We start from the raw sequence: 17,841 nt of genomic DNA on the forward strand, positions 1-17,841 counted from the left end.
AGATTGCCAACTTTGATTTCCTCCAAGCCTTCAACCCTTGGCGATAAATTGCAGGTCGTTTTATAATTTAGTTATTTTACAGTTTAAGCAAACATTAAAAAACTACAGATGGACTGGAACCAGGTCGGCCATTTAACATGTTTATTTAGTTACGCTGTCAAATGCATCGTTTTATTCCTGATGCTACACAACATGGCAACACATCCAAAGTGATAAACAACATAAAAGTGTGCGGATAAATATCAAGAAGCAAGAAAGATGGAAACATTCAATCATTTAACGCTTTGAGCGATGACTTCACAGGTTCTCCGTCAACATGCCGGAAGATTGTGTCGTTGGATTGGACAAGAATGAGTGAATTCGTTTCGAGGGGGCGTTTAAAATTGCACATTGAAAACAAAAAGCGAAAGTGAAATGATTGCCTGGGCTTGTAAAATATACGGTGCAGTACATATGAAAGGAAAAAAAAACATGACGATACAATAACTATACTAAACAAAACCAGCTGTGAGAATGTCAACGTGAACACTTTTGGAACAAGGATGGAAGAGTGTAGCGTCGAGTCAAGTCCACCTGATCGTGTCCTCCAGTCCAGCAAGAAAAGTTCTTGAATTCACTCAAGACCTGCTGGACGTTCATCCCTGTACAGAGGGAACATTACAGAGTTGAGATAAGCCAAAACATTATGAACCGAAATACTGCTGAATAAATATAATATCACTGTACTTTTCAGACCATATGGTTTGTAAGACCTACTGCGTGACTGATGGTTCCTGACAATGATGCCCCGAGGTGCAGCAGAGTATCCTACAGTAATACTACAGAGCCTCACAGAGTACTACAATAGGCATTGCTGCATAATATTACAGTGCCCTGCAGAGTATTTCCTACAGGCATTACTGAGTAATACTACGAAAGCTCGCAGAGTAATACTACAGAGCCTCACAGAGTACTACAATAGGCATTGCTGCATAATATTACAGTGCCCTGCAGAGTATTTCCTACAGGCATTACTGAGTAATACTACGAAAGCTCGCAGAGTAATACTACAGAGCCTCACAGAGTACTACAATAGGCATTGCTGCATAATATTACAGTGCCCTGCAGAGTATTTCCTACAGGCATTACTGAGTAATACTACGAAAGCTCACAGAGTACTACTACTGAGCCCCTAATACTGCTAAGCCTTGCAAAATAAAACTACATAGCCTCGCAGAGTACTACTACATAACCACGTGAAATTTTACTACAAAGCCCCTACTACAGTGCCTCACGTACTAATACTGAGCCTCGCAGAGTAATAAAATTGAGCATCGCGGAGTAAAACTACATAGCCTCTTGAAGTAGTACCAAGGAGTAATACTACGGAACCTCGCAGAGTACTACTACGGAGCCTTGGGGATTACTACTACTGAGCCTTGCGGAGTACTACTACATAGCCTCGTGGAGTACTACTACTGAGCCACGCAGAGTAATAAAATTGAGCCTCGGAAAGTAAAACTACGGAGCCTCGCGGATAAATACTTTTGAGCTTCGTGGGAAAATACTAAATTGTGACTGTGTAGCTCACCAAAGTCGTACACACATTTTGACCAATTTTTGCACACCCTGTCCCACGTAAAGTCAGTTCAAGGGCAGTAAGTACAACCAAATGAATACATGAGTGAATGTGCCATGATTATTATGTTGCATTTGTACAGGTTCGATGCTTCATAGAGTAAAGAGAAGATTCAAAAAGGTGGACTCACTGTGGTGGCGGTCGCTGTAGTAGATCCAAAGTTGAATATGCCCTTGTAGCGACCTTTCTCCTCCTGCTCCTTATTGCGGATCCTCTCGCCCATGGCTTGCAGCTCCTTACCTACCGATGACTTCAGGGTGGGATCCAGCTCCAGCACTTTGGCGAAGTCCGCCCTGGCCTCCTTCTCGTTCCACACGGCGGCGTGTGCTTTGGCGCGCTTGTAATAAGCCTTCACGTTGTCTGCGTGACAGCACGGAGGTTTTAGCCCATGACTCGTGTCGACAATTTAAAAATGACAACGGGAGACGAAAGACATTTAAAAAAAAAAAACCCTGTCTTCCTCCCGCTGAGATGCTGCTTGGCTGCCTTCCAACTAACTTGTAATAATCAGTGATGATACGAGTAAATCCTGATTTGACGCTGTATCTGCGATTATTAGTATATATATAAAGTGTGTTGTAATGAACATTTGAAGCTATCCATGCGTTTGGGAAGCCAAGAAGACACGACAAGTCTTACCCTCGTACTTGAAGGTCAGCGACGAACAGTGATCTATGACCTCATAGTACTGGCCCATCTGCAACTTGCACTGACAATAGTTGAGAAGCAGCGGCGTGATCATTTGATCCAGCTTTATCCAGGATTCCGCTCCAGGATGTTCCTGCACGGAAAAAAAAGTGTCAATCATTTTTGTAGATGTTGTACATTTTTTTTAACAGGAGGAGGATCTTTTGTCAGTGCCTTCATCTGCAGGTATTTGAGACACGCAATTCCATTGTAGTATTTCTCAGAGGCCTCGCTTATTTTCCCTTCTTTGAAGGACTGGTTTCCTTCTTCGTGGATGCGAGGGATATTCTGGAGCTTCTGTTCGTCAGTCATCGCCCACATATCCAGCATGAAGGTTCCTGGATGAAGAACCTGAGAAGAAGGTGGATCTGAGCTTATAGAGCTATAGGGACAACTGTGGCTTCAACACCAGTTCACAGCTCACCTCCAGGAGCTCAATAGAGAAGACCAGGGGCTGTGGGTTTGCCTGTAAGTGATCCAGGTCCTTGTGGCCTAGAGAGTGATGCGAGTGGATTTGGGCGATTCCACAGCAGTGCCTCTGGCCCTCGAGCGGGTCTTTACCGACACTGATGTTCCTCAGGGACTGCGACACCATTGGATACAAAGACGTGTGCTGGAGAGGAGAAACAAAAAAGGGCTTGAGTGACGAGTAAAAACGCAACACCTGGTCTACAAAACACGTGTCGCCGGACTGACCCTGACGTCACAGGTGAACTCGGCGATTTCACAGGGTCTCATCGTGACGATCACTTGCTCCCAGACGACCAGCTTGAACTTCTTTCCCAGGATGAGTTCCATGGGTTTGCATTTGCCCGCCATACTTCTGGAGTCGTCCAAGACGGTGCCATCGCACAGGCTGGTCTTGAAGTGAAACACCACCTGGTAAAAAAGATCAAATTGAAATGTAACTTTTGAAGTCATTATTATCAGATTCAATTCAAGACAAAAACATCTATTTTATATAAGGTTAACAAGGTTCTTTATAACTTATGTTCTCAACAACACAACACAACTGTATTTTTCCTTACAAGAATATTAACTTTAGAAACATTAAAATGAACAGTTTAAATAATAATACACACGAAAGAAATTGTTTAATAACGGTAAGCAGAGATAGAAAATGCGTTTTATAGCCGAGATGTTTATGTTTTACATTATGATAGTTGTTTTTTTTAAACACATTCATTTCACTTTTCCACGTTAAGTTATACATCCATGAATCACATTGAACATATAAGCGCAACAGTGGTTTTTTTATTCTATTGGTCAAGTCAAGACTATAGTGACGAATCAAAGCACGGAAAAATGATTGACGCGGAAAATAGACCAATCAGTTCCAGCGAATACACGACCCGGTCCCGCCCACACGATCACTCATGATCCTCGAGAAGAAAAAAAACACTGACTTTTTCTCTTCAGACTTAAAAGATCGAATCATGTTTAACGTAATAAAGGCACAAACGAAACGTGGTTTTGAAGTTTGTCGATGGAGATTCACCGCGAGAACATTTGTTGGGGATTCTAACAGTCAGGCTAACGTAGCTCATAGCAGTAGCTTTCGGGCTGCGTCGTTTAGGCCACTTTAAAGGGGACGAGACTCGATAAAACGGATAAACAACTGCCGGGAAATTACCTTTGTATCAATCGGGAAGGACGGCAGGTCTCCTTTACCGGGACAAATGACTTTCTTGCTTATTCCTTCCTCGAGAAGCTTGCGTGCCTCTTCCTCCATCATTGACAACAGCGTCGACACCCGACGAATGACGAGGTTTGCCGATCAGTGTCGGCGACCGAAAGCTCGACGGCGCCCCCACTGGTACCCGGCGTTCATTACAACAGTAAGTGAAAAAAGATTTTTTATTAAAAATCTAAAAAACTTTTATTTTTTATTTCCCTTTAAGATTGGGTTGTTTTCACGTCATATTTGGGAAGTTCAGTAAGTAAGTAATTTTTATTTGTTCAGCGCTTTTCCAGACCAGTGTCACAAAGCGCTTAAACAATCAAAATAATATTCAATAAAGTATATACTTTAAAGGTCAAGATAAAACTGATAACACAACAGAAACAAGATGTTTCTTAAATAAATATTTATACTCACTATCGCAAGTCATTTTGATTAAATTCACTTTTTATTTTTTATTTCCCTTTAAGATTGGGTTATTTTGACGTCATATTTGGGGAAGTTAAGCACTCAATGATTTCAACTTTTAATTAAAACATGTCATAGTAATAGGAAAAAAGCGCCAATAATAACGTTCTTTTTTCTTTAAATATTCACCCCAAATCCCCTTTCAATCTTTAAAACAAATGAAAACACATTTCAATACACTTTTAATGTAGTTGTACATCAACGTTCACACATCATAAAAGACACAGAACAACCTTTACGTTTTACCGACAGTGGTTTAGTTCATCTGGTCTAATCCATGGACAGCACAAGTGGTTGAGTTAGTAGTGGTCACTAAAAAATAAAGTGATGCAACATAAAAATACAATTCATTTGAGAGAAGCAACATTGTAGTGGAGGTTTGTAGCTTATTAGTTATTTTTCAAAATAAGGTAAATAGAACAACTTGAACCCTCGTCGACCACGGACTGCGCAGTAGATGTAAATCACATGATACACTGTGGAAACAAAAGTATTCAAATCAATGCAATTTTTTTTCTCTAGGAACATTTGCAAGTGTCAAATCTACCTCCCGGTATGAAGAGAAGAAAACCCGGAACAAAGAAAATGGCGCTGGAGACTCCTGCAAAAATCAACAGAGACTGTAGGCATAAACCTGGAAATAAGAAACTAATTCTTGTCGTTGATGAACCATTTCTGTCTTACCTGCCACAGGTATCAGTTGAATAACAACACCTGTGATAATAAGAGCTGAACAAGAGCAGAAGAAAAGGTAAAGATGAAATCTACTTTTAATAATTAGAAACACAAATCAATTCGAACAAAGTCCAAGGTCTTCTGGTACATGTAGTTACAAAAATAAACATGTATTTATTTAAAAATATATATATTGTTGTCAGCTGATTATCAAGACTCACCGAGCCCCGTGATGAAAAGAAGAAAAGCGGCGAGGACCACCCTTCTGTTTTTCTTCACTAGTGGATGGGACCACCAGCTAAATAAAAACAAATCACGTTGTTATTAGTCGAGCGATAAAACACAAAAAAATAGTTGGACGGACCTGCAGCAGTGAGCGGAGAGGTGCGTGACCGAGCTCAAGGTGCTGAACGACCACTGGGAGCTGCAGTAGGACAGGGTGGCGGGGTCGCTGTGGAGACAGATGTTGGTTGAATTAAAAAAAGAAACATCTTATTTGTACACAACGACGACTCACCTAATTTTAAAAAGACTATTGAAAGCTGAATTCCCATTGCTGCCCAAGGCATCTTCATTCTCCAGATTCTGAACAAACAAAAGTTGTTTGAAGAGCGGTCGGGAAGATTTGAAGTATTTTAAGCCGAACGAAAAGGTACCTGATACTTCAGATTGCTGTTCTCGGACGCCCCGGCGGCGGGAGGATGAGGAGGGTGACTCTGAGGTTTGCTGAAACTCAAGGGACCGAACGTCAACTCTCCTCCCTCTCGGTCCTTCTCCCGACACTTCCACCCTTCGGAATTTCCATCGGACAGGTCTCCCCTGACCTCCCCCTCCTCCTCATCCTCCTCCTCCCCCTCCAACACAAAGGCATCATCAATCGTGAACTGCGTTGCCATGGTGACTACTTTACACCCTGGGGTCTCGAGGCGTGATGTTCACTGCGGGTAAGAGGCGAAAGAAATGTGTTAGAAAAAAAAAAAGAAAAGAAAAACCCACAATCACATGGTTCCCCCTGCAGCCTTTAACCTACTTTCATCCAACCAAAGCAGAAGTTTTTTAAAAAAGTACACACTTATAATCCAGCAAATATATTGAGGTCATGAGGTCACGTTGTTTGTTTACCTTATAACTAACTAAACTCAACTAAAACAAAGAAATGATCCAACATCCTGGATGAGGCTTTTTGGATTTACTCATGACAAAAGCAGTGACGTTAAGCTTCAGTAATCTGATCGTAGATCTATCACTAGTTTGTTTATCTTAAATAGTTTCGCGAGTGGATCGGATGAAAAAAAACGTTACTTACTGATCAATATCTCCGCCACAGAAACATCCGACGAGTCATGACACACCCCTGTGACGTCTTCAAAGGAAAACTTTCAAACATGTATATTCGCTTATCTGCGGCGATCAAAGCGATTCCCCAAACTTTTTTTTGTTGGAGTCGCGACTGTTAAACATCCGGAGATCGATTGCTCTGGTCTGATTCCGCCCTGTGGCTTCAACGGCGAGGCTTACTAGTAGAAGGCCGATCTGTCGATCGTCCCGTTATTTGTGTAAAAGTTTTTATATATATATGTTGTGAGTTTCCTTCATTATATAAAAACCATGTCGGAGAGTTGTTCAAATACACTTTTAAAAAAGTTAAGTTGTTTTTCAACGCCTGCTTTAAAAACAATGTTAAGAAACGAGCAAGGATTGTCTCACTTTTTTTTTGTTCCCCCAAAGATAAGTAAATAAATGTAGATTTAAAATGCGTGATAGTTAATATTTTTTAAGTCGCAACAATAATTAAACTAAAACAGAAGCAAAAAATACAAAACAAAACAATTGAAATATCTATCTATCTATCTATCTATCTATCTATCTATCTATCTATCTATCTATCTATCTATCTATCTATCTATCTATCTATCTATCTATCTATCTATCTATCTATCTATCTATCTATCTATCTATCTATCTATCTATCTATCTATCTATCTATCTATCTATCTATCTATCTATCTATCTATCTATCTATCTATCTATCTATCTATCTATCTATCTATCTATCTATCTATCTATCTATCTATCTATCTATCTATCTATCTATCTATCTATCTATCTATCTATCTATCTATCTATCTATCTATCTATCTATCTATCTATCTATCTATCTATCTATCTATCTATCTATCTATCTATCTATCTATCTATCTATCTATCTATCTATCTATCTATCTATCTATCTATCTATCTATCTATCTATCTATCTATCTATCTATCTATCTATCTATCTATCTATCTATCTATCTATCTATCTATCTATCTATCTATCTATCTATCTATCTATCTATCTATCTATCTATCTATCTATCTATCTATCTATCTATCTATCTATCTATCTATCTATCTATCTATCTATCTATCTATCTATCTATCTATCTATCTATCTATAGATAGATAGATAGATAGATAGAGATATGCATCTTTCAAAAATCTTAAATTGAAGACAAGAATCGAATTATTAAATAAATAAAATGTTAAACAACACTGATGATCCCTCACACCATTTTTGATAATTTAAGTGTGAAAGTTGAGTAGGATTAATTAAATCAGACACACGTATTTGGAGATGATATATTTTTATTTAACTATATTACATTTCATTTTTGGCATTTACAGTCTTCATTCACACGATTTAACTCATGATTTCTATAGAAGCATATTGTCACAGAAAAACAAGAGATGAATAAAAAGACAGAGTTAAGTAAATAAGTTTTGTGACCACAGTCAACTAAAAAAAAGAAGAAAGAATTAAATGATAGGATGATGAAGCAAAAATGATGCGATATTTCATTGGAACAAAAGCTTAAGATTGCACAGACAAGAGCGCCATCTAGTGGGCTCTGACAATGAGGCTTCATGAAGCTTCATCAACCCTTCACTAGTTTAGATGAACTCTGTGTGATTTGTTTGATATGCACAAACAGAAAAGGCACTCAAATTGCTTATGTTTCAGAAACATTCTCTAAACATCAACAGATGGAGCTTGATTTGTTTAAATCTCTGTCAGCTTCTCTAGTTTTTTTTTTTTAAATGTTCTTGGCTCCACTGAAGTAACCGAATAGTAATCTGAAGAAAGATTTATTGCATTGCAAATACTTTTATTCATTAATGTAAATTAGGACCCGGTTATTTTCCCTCAGATCATTGCCAATGAGGTATAAACAATGACAGACCACTTGACTGTGGCCGAGCTATTTATGAATTCATTTATATTTCATTGGAAAGACAAATCCAGACTTGAACAAGCTTTGATTTTATTTTCAGAAGTAGCCACGCAAACCCACCACAGGATGGCAGCCACACACTCGAGGAGAAAGTAAAACAAAGATCAGGACTGTCAGTGGAAAACACAACCCATGAGCTTACTCAAAAGAAAGTGACGAATAGAACACTTGACAGTAAACAGAAATAGAACAAAATGATATTATTAAGACGGTCGCTGTAAGCGTTGAACATGTAGCTGTGGAGTCAGGGCGACATTTTTTATCTTTTTATACCTGCTAATGCATCACTCAGACCTAAATAACTGCTTTTAGTTTGTTGCTCGGGCAAAGAACCACGACTTGAAGTGAAGGTTAAAAGGAAGTCTGGACGTTCATCAGTAAGTATGAACTGATGACACATGGTTACTTTAATAGTTTCCCCTCCTATTAAGTGCCACAGACAGAGAATCTATATGTTACAGTCAGTTTTGTTGGTTTGTTTTTGAACTCAAACTCAAAAAAACGATGACCGTATTTTAGTGAAACGGTCTGGGATCGGTTGTAGACATCAATCTAGATCCAGATGGAACTAAAGAACACTAGAAGATGAAGCTTCGTGAAGCATTGTCCACATTGGTGGAGCCCCTCAAGATAGAACACATGTAGACTCTTTGATCGACCGTTTCAATGGTTTTTGTAGCTCAACGTGGAGGTAAAAAGGATGTCTATAGTGGCGTGTGATTGCGAGGAGCATGTGAGTGGACCAGCGTACGCACCGAGCAGCAGTGATAGATGAACCAGGGAGTTCATTCGATATCCCCTCAGGAACGAGCTCAGTCGAGGCTGGTGTACGCCATCAGTATGCAGCAGATGTGCAGACACACACCATCCACTTCACTCTTTTCTCTTTTTTTTAAAGTTTCTTTTTATCCTTCCTTTTGCAGCGATGTTGTGATGCAGGCATTGATCCAATGTTTGTCAGGAGGTAAGTTAATATTTGAGCAGATGATCAGAAGAAGTCCAGGATAAGCATCTCAGATTGAGGGGGGATTTCTTCTGATTTAAAGTGCTTCACTGAAAAGCTTCCAAAGATGAAAAGATTTGGACAAATGAAAAATCATTGTAAGCAGTCCAGATACGAAGCGCTCTTTCTTTTCTGCGTAGATCTTTAAAATTATTCCTTTGAAGATGAAGCAAGGAAGGACACGCTCCGAAGTATCTGAGACCCCCTTGGAGGAGAGGCCCCACTGAGCGTGAGTGTTGAAACAGATAAGCAATTTAGGTCGAGTGATGTTGCCCTACAGAATAAAAAAGTTGCATCATGAGCCGGAGCAGTGACGGAAGAATCCACTGAGGTATTGTGAACGCTTCCTGAAAGTCCGAAGAGCCGGCCGAAGATGTGATGTCATCAGAGAGACCCGGGTCATCTGTTGAGTCAGTGTGTTTTTTTCCGGGAGGTTGCAACGTTCTGGTACGTCATGAAGGAGATAGCCAGTCACACACGAAAAAAAACAAAAGGCTTTCGTATCCTCGGCAGATTCCCAGGATGTATCATCCACGCGCACAGACAATGTCTGCTATAGCTGCATGAAAGCCACCGTCACTTAGACACATAAGAACAAGAACATTGAAACACTGACGGGTACAAATCCACGAAAGAAGTTTGTGCTTTATAATACCGTATTACTTTGCATCAGATCCACAAAGATGGAGAGCTCTTAGTTTTTTTTTTTTTTCCTCAGTCCTTTCTGTAACGACGTGTTACAGCATGTTGACAAAAGAGCACGTATGTTGGCCCCTTGAACTTTTCTTTGATGTGTATGACACAACATGGAAACCTCTTCCCCACAGCCATGGTTGATTTTTTTTTTTTTTTCAACTGAACCTCTCATGGTGAGTTGACACCAATCACGACAGCGGACACTGGGAGTTTGCGTAAGATGTACCCGGGTTTTTGGTCTTTATGGAGTGTTTCCTGTCTGTGTAGCTTGTTAGCCTTTTAGCTTCTGCTACAAACAAGCTTAAAATATATGCTGTGTCCCAACTCGCGCACTTCAGCACTTTAAGTACACAAGTGCATCCCGATGAGCAGTGTGCGAAAATATAGTGCGCAATGGCGCACTCAAATGGCCATAAAATTGAGTGTGGATCGATGGACACTTTCCACCCTTAACGGCCGCCATCTTAGTGACGTAGATGACGCTAATGGAAACTACGTCACTGATGAAGCGCCTTCGGAGCAGATACCAACGTAAATATCTTGAGAAAACACTTATTTTACCACAAAACAACACAACAACAGTAATAACAAAATGAAACACAACTTAATATCTTGTTTTGATTGGCGGAAATCACTGTGTCGGCGATCGGTTTCAGCGGTTGGTTGCATTAAAAAGTAGTAGAAGAAGTAGCTGTCGGGTAATTTTCGGGTAAGTATGTAGCATCAGTGTTTGATTTAAGACAGTACTATCCTGTCGAAATGTGCACGATTGAGACACAGCAATAGACTTTTTCAAGAGGGACGTTCCAGGTGAACAGTATGGAGGTATTTGGATGATTTTAAGTGTCTTTTTGGAAGAAGAAAAATGATCTCAAGTCAAGACTGTCAAATTGACATACGTTTCTGCCTGTCACCCAAAATAAGACACTGATCACTCTAATAGATCCAAATTAGATAAAGATTTATCTAACATTTTTACTCTCAAACCGACCTAAGACCCAGCCCCAGGACCACCTTCTTGAGCTTCCTCAGTTTTTCTGTCATCAGAGAAAATTGACCACTTGAGTCCCAGCCGTGTGTCGTGTTTGGTATGAAGTCACCATCAGTAAGGTTTAAGCTCTTGATCATGTTTTGCCTTTGTTTAAATCCTTTGATCCGAGGCAGGATTGTCTTTAAATATATGAAAAAACATTGTTTTTATTAAGTGACAACATAGACAGTAGATCCGTTCACTCAAACACTTTTTAAGGAGCCAAGGTCTAAAGCAGACACGTTCTTAAATGTTGTGATGTGAATCATTTTAGGCAGGTTGAGAGGGAAAGCGGTACACTGGGAAACAAACAAACAAAATGTAAAACTAAAATGAAGACAATTCTTAACTAAATCCCTGAATGCTATGATGCTAGCTTAGCTACTAGCTGAAAGTGCTTTCTGTAGTGAGGCAAGATTTACCGCAACATCTTTGTATTCAAAAAATGAATGATGATAATAATGAAATAACAAAATATTATTCCTGATTTCAAATCAAGATTGTTTTTACGACATGTTTGGTTATAAATGTACGTCTCAATCAGAGAGAACCCTGTCCATCACAGGGTGGTAAAGATAAAATTGTCTATTAAAAAAAATGACAACAAAAAAATATGACATTTTAAAGGGATCAACGCCTGAGGTTTTGCTCAGGTCCTTATGTGTTATAATGGAACTGGAATGGAAGCTTGGAGCAAAAGAACAGCACTTGACGTCCAAATAACAATTTTGAAGCTGTTTTGAAGTAAGTGGCACTGTAAGTGTTCTCTAACCAAGGAGTGCAGGACCAATGGTGCGACTGCCACAAAAGTAAAACACAACCACGGTTCTAGGCTTGTGAGGGTGATTTAGGAGTGACGTCTTTGGTGCCTCTCCACGCTTATATAACACTCATAGAACTGTAATGAATCTCCTGAGATAAAGGCAAATTGTAAAAAAAAAAAAAAAAACACAATAAAAAAAACAATTTTTAAATTGTTTTTGAAGCTTTTTAAACCATAAAACTCTCTTCAGATGGACAGTAAAGACGTCTGGACTCGGTTTAAAGTTATGTTGTCGGTGCCTTATATTGTCCTTTATAAAAAAGAGTGGTCCACAATCAACGGGTCAGCTCCTGGCACCGGTTCTTAACTCTTTTTTTTTTTTTTTTTTACCAAGAGAGAAAAAAGGTGTTTAATGTTGAAATAGGATAGAGTTTTCTCCAAATTATCATTAGCCTGTGACAAGTCGAGATGCTTGTTTCCGTCACGTTTACTCAATCACAATATCATGTAACATTGTGTTACAGAGTATGTTCGTTTTCTATTAAATGTTGCAATTTTATTTTGATCTGATCCGGTGAAATGATGTCGACATTAAACCAGTCCGTAGCGCTGGAAAGGTCGGCCTCAGCTATCACCATTGAAACATGCTACTTCATTAGCTACTTGATGAACATGGTATAGATGGAGGTCAAATGTCAATCTGAGTTTCATCATGAGGGACAAAACAATTCACAATTTAGAGATGAAAAGTCTTTTGTATAGTTTTGGACGACAAAGGCAAAACATTTTTCAAGAAACTCAAACAACAACCGAATGAATCTTGCTGTGACTCGTGCTCGGATGGTTCGTTGAATAACACCACACCCTAATAACATCGTAAACATCGTTATGGAACATGAAATACTCTTGTAAATGTGTTTGACATTACATGATGGATTTCCATTTTTGAACGTTATTGCATGTTTTATCCCTTTTTTAACCCATGATATCAGGCTTTAGAGGAGCGTGCTTGACACTAGTCGGGCTTGTCGCTGCTCGGGGCTCCTTGTTGTGTGAGTGTATGCCAGTATTCCACTTTCTTCCCTTTGTTTTTCAGACACTCGAACCAGTGTTTGAGTCTCTGTCCGCTCGCATTGATGCCCAGTTCGACTCCGCCTGAAACGAGAGAAGCCATTGAAAATGAAAACCTCTTCAGGGCACCTTTTCATTTAAAAAAACATCTATAGTACGCTATTGTCGACTATGGAAGGTGTCAAACTATAGGAAACGTTGGTGTTTCCTGTCTGTGTCGCATGTAGCATTTAGCGTCTGTTACAAACATGTTGTCGAGGTGTCACAACAATATGGACGTTACAGACGAGCAATATGGAGGTATTTTGATGTTTTTAAGTGTCTTTTTGGACGAAGATGTAGACGAAGACAATTGAGCTCCAGTCGCTACATTAAAATAAACAAAACAATTTTGCCTATAACTCTAAAAAGGAACACAACTGTTAGTCGACATGAGGGTGAGTAGAAAATTGAATTTTGGGGGGAACTATCAATTTAAATGGCAACACTTATTTAGCAGTCTTCGCAGGTTGACATCCATTATCTCAATTCCTTATCTTCTTAATAATTGATATCCCAAAAGGTCACTATAGCAATATGACCAATAATTACTTTCATTTTGTGGCCATATGAAATTAATTTGCGGGCCGGATGTTAGATGACGTAGGTGGAAGGAAAATCAATGATGGACTAACTTTCAAGAGGATTCATGCTCCAAGATTAAGATCAGTTTTTATAAATATTTCTAAAGTTTGGATTTTGTTTGAGGTGTTGCATTTTTTATTTCGGGTGTCTTAAGGCTCTTTGGTATCAAACTTAGGTAGGTAGGTAGAACTTTTTTGATGTCAGGAGGTCTTCAGGAAATTGTTTTTCCAATTAGACACAGCAATACAGACGATTATTCATAAAAATAAGAACAAGAATAAAGAGAAATAAAAAGAAATAACGAAATGACACAACCTAAGTCTAAAGATAAAGAACATAGATCAAAAACAAATAACAAAGACAAAGGATACAAAGATTAACATAGAATAGAATGTCAAGATACTTTCACTTCACTCCTGCGCCCAAACTCAGAATTAAACAATCTAATAGCCCGAGTAATGAATGGGTCCTTGAGTCTCATAAACTTAATCATAAAAAGGGGCCAAAATCGTTTATCAGTCTAAGTTGAGGGCCAAACAAATACCAGGAAGTTTGATTGTGTCAATGTATCCTTGTTCACCAAATAAATGAATAATCTGTATCCTATCGTGTCTTAAACCCAGGCGTGTTCACAATATCAAAGGGGAAATGTGAGCATCTGTGAGGCCCAGTAGTATTACTCATCATGAACTGCAGTTTGACACATTAGGTCATAAGTTTACCCCCCTTGTGTGGGAGGAATCCAGAGTAGAAAACCCACAGCAAATACAGGAAGAACACACAAGCATAACAACTTCTCCAGTACCCGCAAGCTGGATTTTAATATTTTTTTCTTGTGAAGCACCATCTTCCCCAAATTCTATTAACATTTGTGTAAAAAAGTTTATTCAGAATAAATAGTTTAAAAAGTGCATCATTCAAAAACAGCCTCTACCCTTAAGAGCCTGATAAAAGGATATGTTGAAATATTTTGGACAGTTTTGGGTCGCTAGAAATTTTCCAACCACTCAAGTGATAATAAAAGAAGCACTTTGTGAAGCAAAGGTGTTTTTGGAGAAGTAGAAAAGGGCTTTTGCTACCAGAGTGGTTACAAAAACAAATTTCTGTCGGCTCTGATTGCTCAGTTAATGGAGCCGCGAATTTGAAATGTTGAGTCGAGCCACAGGCAGACGTGGTCGTGTCTGCCTCTGACAACTTTATCTATTTTATTCAGACATGGGATTCTCACGAGCAGCTCAGTTGATGATCTGGGTGAGATGTGTCTATGTGGGACCTGGTTTCCCTTCCTTTCATCACTTCAGAACTGACTAAAAGAGTGCAAAATAGGCCTTTAGCCTTGGGAGCTCAAAAATGATACGATAAAAAGACACTTTTCATGTGAGTCATGTCTTGATACAACTCCTGGTTCAACAGCTAGAACATCTTAAAGGGCAACTGAGATGAAAACCCAACTCTCCTGACTCACTCACATGTTTCAAATGTTGAAGTTCCTCATCATGACCATGTTTTGAACGTATTACTTTGTAAAGTTCTCCCCCGTCAAAAAATCGCGGCAAACGAGAGGTTATGAGAGCGCAGTCCATTAAGACGTAATAATGGCTTCACTCCAGCCAGCTGTACTCACGCTCCGCTTTGTTTATACAATAAGTCTCTTGAAGGTGGAGACTTCCAGTAATGATATACGTGACAAACCTTGATGCTTGACCAGTCACAGCAGAGTGGGCGTGGTTATGTAAAATAAGATTTAATCCCCAGAAAAACAAAGTATTTTCAGTTGGCGGAGCTTAAGCACATTTTCTAATTTCTAATTAACGTTATAGTTAATATTTAAATGGAAAGAGATATTTGTACAGACACATACTGATGATACAACATCCAACATCTATTTAAAACACACTTAAACAACACATCATTAACACATCAGTTGCCCTTAAAAAAGAGTTGCTGTCTTTGTAGTACATTATCATATGGTTTCATTATGGGATTATAAGCTGTGTGTGGCAGATTTCGACAGAAGGAAATGAATAATAGGAATACATTTTAATATGTTTTTTTTAAACACTGAAGCTTTCCAGACATGTTCCACCCTTTCAAACATTTCTGTTTTTGTTTTTGTTATTCAGCGTCTGCGGGGGCTTTGTGCTTCTTGTGCGGGATCTGAAAAAGAGAAACTTTTTCTGGTGTCGTACTTCAAATGATAGACTTGCACAAACTCTGCAGGGAAACCTTTAAAGCAAGAACGTTAGAAGCGAATTCAGAAATGTAACAAAACTTTTTTTGAACCTTTGATTAAAGCTAAACCGCTCAAGGTGTCACATTTACAAAAATGCTACTTATTTGAAACGGAGCGACACCAACCACAGTGTGAAAAAAATATTGGTCCTAGAGGCATTACTTACTGCGTAGCACAGGTATTAAAAAAAAAAGTCCTGGTCATTTGACTGTGTTTACATGGCTCCAACAAGTCAGCTCTGTGATTATCTCCATGAAAATGATCAATTTGAGGTGTTTCAGACTGGTTTTAGGGAACACCACAGCACAGAGACCGCCCTGGTAAAGGTAAGTAACGACCTTCTAATGGCCTCTGATCAGGGCCATGTTTCCGTTCTTTTTCTTCTAGATCTCAGTGCTGCATTTGACACTGTCGACCACCAAATCCTTCTACAGAGTCTAGAAAACCAAATAGGCATTCGTGGAACTGCTCTAAACAGGTTTAAATCTTACCTGTCGGATAGAACGCACTATGTACAACCACTTCTCATCGACACACTCTAAGGTCAGCTATGGTGTCCCACAAGGTTCTGGTCTTGGTCCAATCCTATTCACAATTTATATGCTCCCACTAGGGGACTTGATCAGAAGAGACTCTATAAACGTTCACTGTTATGCTGATGACACCCAACTCTACTTGTCAATGAAGCCAGATGAAAGAAATCAGCTAACACACCTTACAAATTACAGATATAAAGCCCTGGATGACCAAAAACTTCCTTTTACTAAACTCAGAAAAACAGAGGTTCTATTAGTGGATCCACAACATCTCAGACAATCATTAACTAATAATCTAGCTTTACATAATGGACTTGCTCCTGCTACTAGCACCACTGTAAAGAATCTGGGTGTATGCTTTGATGAGGACAGTGTCATTTAACTCACACATAAAACAAATCTCAAGGACCGCCAACTTCCACTTTCGTAACATTTCAAAAACCAGAATCTTCAGCTCATTCAGAACTCTGCAGCTCGTGTCCTGAGACTAAGAGGCGCAAACACATTTCCCCTGCGCTGTCTTCTTTACATTGGCTACCAGTAGAATTTAGAATACAATTTAAAATCCTTCTCCTAACCCATAAAGCCTTACATGGTCTAGCACCAACATATATTAAAAATCAAATCCAAATTGATCAACCCTCTAGGACCTTACGATACTTAAACTCAGATCTATTAGTTATACCACAAATCTCTAAATATAGATTTGGAGCCAGGGCCTTCAGTTTTCGAGCCCCTCTGCTGTGGAACTAACTACTGGCTTCAGTCCGGAGGGCAGACATCCTCTCTATGTTTCAAAACAATCTTAAAACCTTACTTTTCGATAAAGCCTATAATTAGCCTTTCTGTTTATCTTAGCTGCTATAGGCTTAGAATGCTGGAGTAGTTTTAGACACCAAGCTCTGTTTATCCTTCTTTTCTGCATTACATTCATCACCTGTGCGTTTTAAACCCACGCCTTTTTATTTCTCTCCCGGAGCCCCAGGGCTCCACCTCCAGGGCTCCTGCTCCTTTTCTCTCACTGTATCCTCCCTAACTCTTCTCTCCGTCCATCTCTCTTCCCCCCTATCCTTCCTCCCAGCCGGTCATAGCAGGAGAACGTCAACAATGAGTCTGGTTCTGCTCGATGTTTCTGCCTTCTAAAAGAAAGTTTTTCCTTGCCACAGCTCACTGAACAGTGATTTGCTCATCGCTCATTGTTGAATTGCTGGGATCTCTTTTTCCTTTTCTCCACTATTGTCTTGAGATGTTAGGATAAGACACTTTCAATAAAATCCAATTGAATTTAATTGAACCCACATCAAAGATCGTGGAGAAACTAACTTTTCGTAAGATTCATTACTTGTCTAGAGCTTTTGACGTTTTAATGTGATTTCTGTATTTATTGCCCCTCAAAAATATTTAAAGCAGCTCTATGCGACCCCCCCCCCCCCCCCCACAAACAAAGCGATATGTAGCATATTCAGAACTTTTACAGTGAA

At 39.2% G+C, this 17,841-nt stretch overlaps 3 protein-coding genes and 1 long non-coding RNA gene across 7 annotated transcripts in view; 1 reads left to right on the forward strand and 3 right to left on the reverse strand.

The window, feature by feature from the left end:
* Positions 1–127: 127 nt before the first annotated feature.
* Positions 128–4,095, reverse strand: aip (AHR interacting HSP90 co-chaperone). Its single transcript, XM_087806307.1, has 7 exons — positions 3,939–4,095; positions 3,002–3,184; positions 2,730–2,918; positions 2,480–2,656; positions 2,258–2,399; positions 1,749–1,978; positions 128–641 (listed from the first exon to the last, which is right to left on the reverse strand). The coding sequence occupies exons 1-7, from the start codon at positions 4,038–4,040 to the stop codon at positions 636–638; spliced, it is 1,029 nt and encodes a 342-aa protein (XP_087662433.1). The 5' UTR covers positions 4,041–4,095; the 3' UTR covers positions 128–635.
* LOC148089382 (uncharacterized) lies at positions 4,051–5,379 on the forward strand. Its single transcript, XR_015713239.1, has 4 exons — positions 4,051–4,143; positions 4,977–5,076; positions 5,148–5,205; positions 5,333–5,379. It is a non-coding gene; the product is annotated as an uncharacterized LOC148089382 (long non-coding RNA).
* Positions 4,663–6,582, reverse strand: tmem134 (transmembrane protein 134). Of its 2 annotated transcripts, XM_087806318.1 has the most exons (8): positions 6,436–6,582; positions 5,786–6,067; positions 5,647–5,714; positions 5,494–5,580; positions 5,351–5,427; positions 5,139–5,183; positions 5,002–5,055; positions 4,663–4,930 (listed from the first exon to the last, which is right to left on the reverse strand). In XM_087806318.1, the coding sequence occupies exons 2-8, from the start codon at positions 6,023–6,025 to the stop codon at positions 4,848–4,850; spliced, it is 654 nt and encodes a 217-aa protein (XP_087662444.1). In that variant the 5' UTR covers positions 6,026–6,067; positions 6,436–6,582; the 3' UTR covers positions 4,663–4,847. The 2 variants fall into 2 exon arrangements, with proteins under 2 accessions (XP_087662444.1, XP_087662452.1); XM_087806326.1 differs by lacking the exon at positions 6,436–6,582 and having other exon boundaries at positions 5,786–6,260.
* Positions 6,583–10,123: 3,541 nt separating this feature from the next.
* doc2g (double C2-like domains, gamma) overlaps positions 10,124–17,841 on the reverse strand; it is a 54,629-nt gene continuing 46,911 nt past the window's right edge. For all 3 annotated transcript variants that reach the window (XM_087806349.1, XM_087806342.1, XM_087806351.1), the window contains one exon: positions 10,124–13,051. In XM_087806349.1, the coding sequence (XP_087662475.1) occupies positions 12,912–13,051 (140 nt within the window). In that variant the 3' untranslated portion in view covers positions 10,124–12,911. The remainder of the gene's footprint in view (positions 13,052–17,841) is intronic.

This window comes from Callionymus lyra, chromosome 1, assembly GCF_982586985.1.
Source record: "Callionymus lyra chromosome 1, fCalLyr1.hap1.1, whole genome shotgun sequence".
Taxonomy (NCBI): domain Eukaryota; kingdom Metazoa; phylum Chordata; class Actinopteri; order Syngnathiformes; family Callionymidae; genus Callionymus; species Callionymus lyra.

Excerpts from the sequence above, each read along its gene's own strand:
- aip (XM_087806307.1), bottom strand. The coding sequence starts at position 4,040 with ATGATGGAGGAAGAGGCACGCAAGCTTCTCGAGGAAGGAATAAGCAAG. Across the intron at positions 2,657-2,729 it reads TCTCTATTGAGCTCCTGGAG|GTTCTTCATCCAGGAACCTT; the intron begins GTGAGCTGTGAA and ends CCTTCTTCTCAG. Across the intron at positions 1,979-2,257 it reads GCTGACCTTCAAGTACGAGG|ACAACGTGAAGGCTTATTAC; the intron begins GTAAGACTTGTC and ends GCTGTCACGCAG.
- tmem134 (XM_087806318.1), bottom strand. The coding sequence starts at position 6,025 with ATGGCAACGCAGTTCACGATTGATGATGCCTTTGTGTTGGAGGGGGAG. Across the intron at positions 5,581-5,646 it reads AATAGTCTTTTTAAAATTAG|CGACCCCGCCACCCTGTCCT; the intron begins GTGAGTCGTCGT and ends CTGTCTCCACAG. Across the intron at positions 5,056-5,138 it reads TCAACTGATACCTGTGGCAG|GAGTCTCCAGCGCCATTTTC; the intron begins GTAAGACAGAAA and ends TGATTTTTGCAG.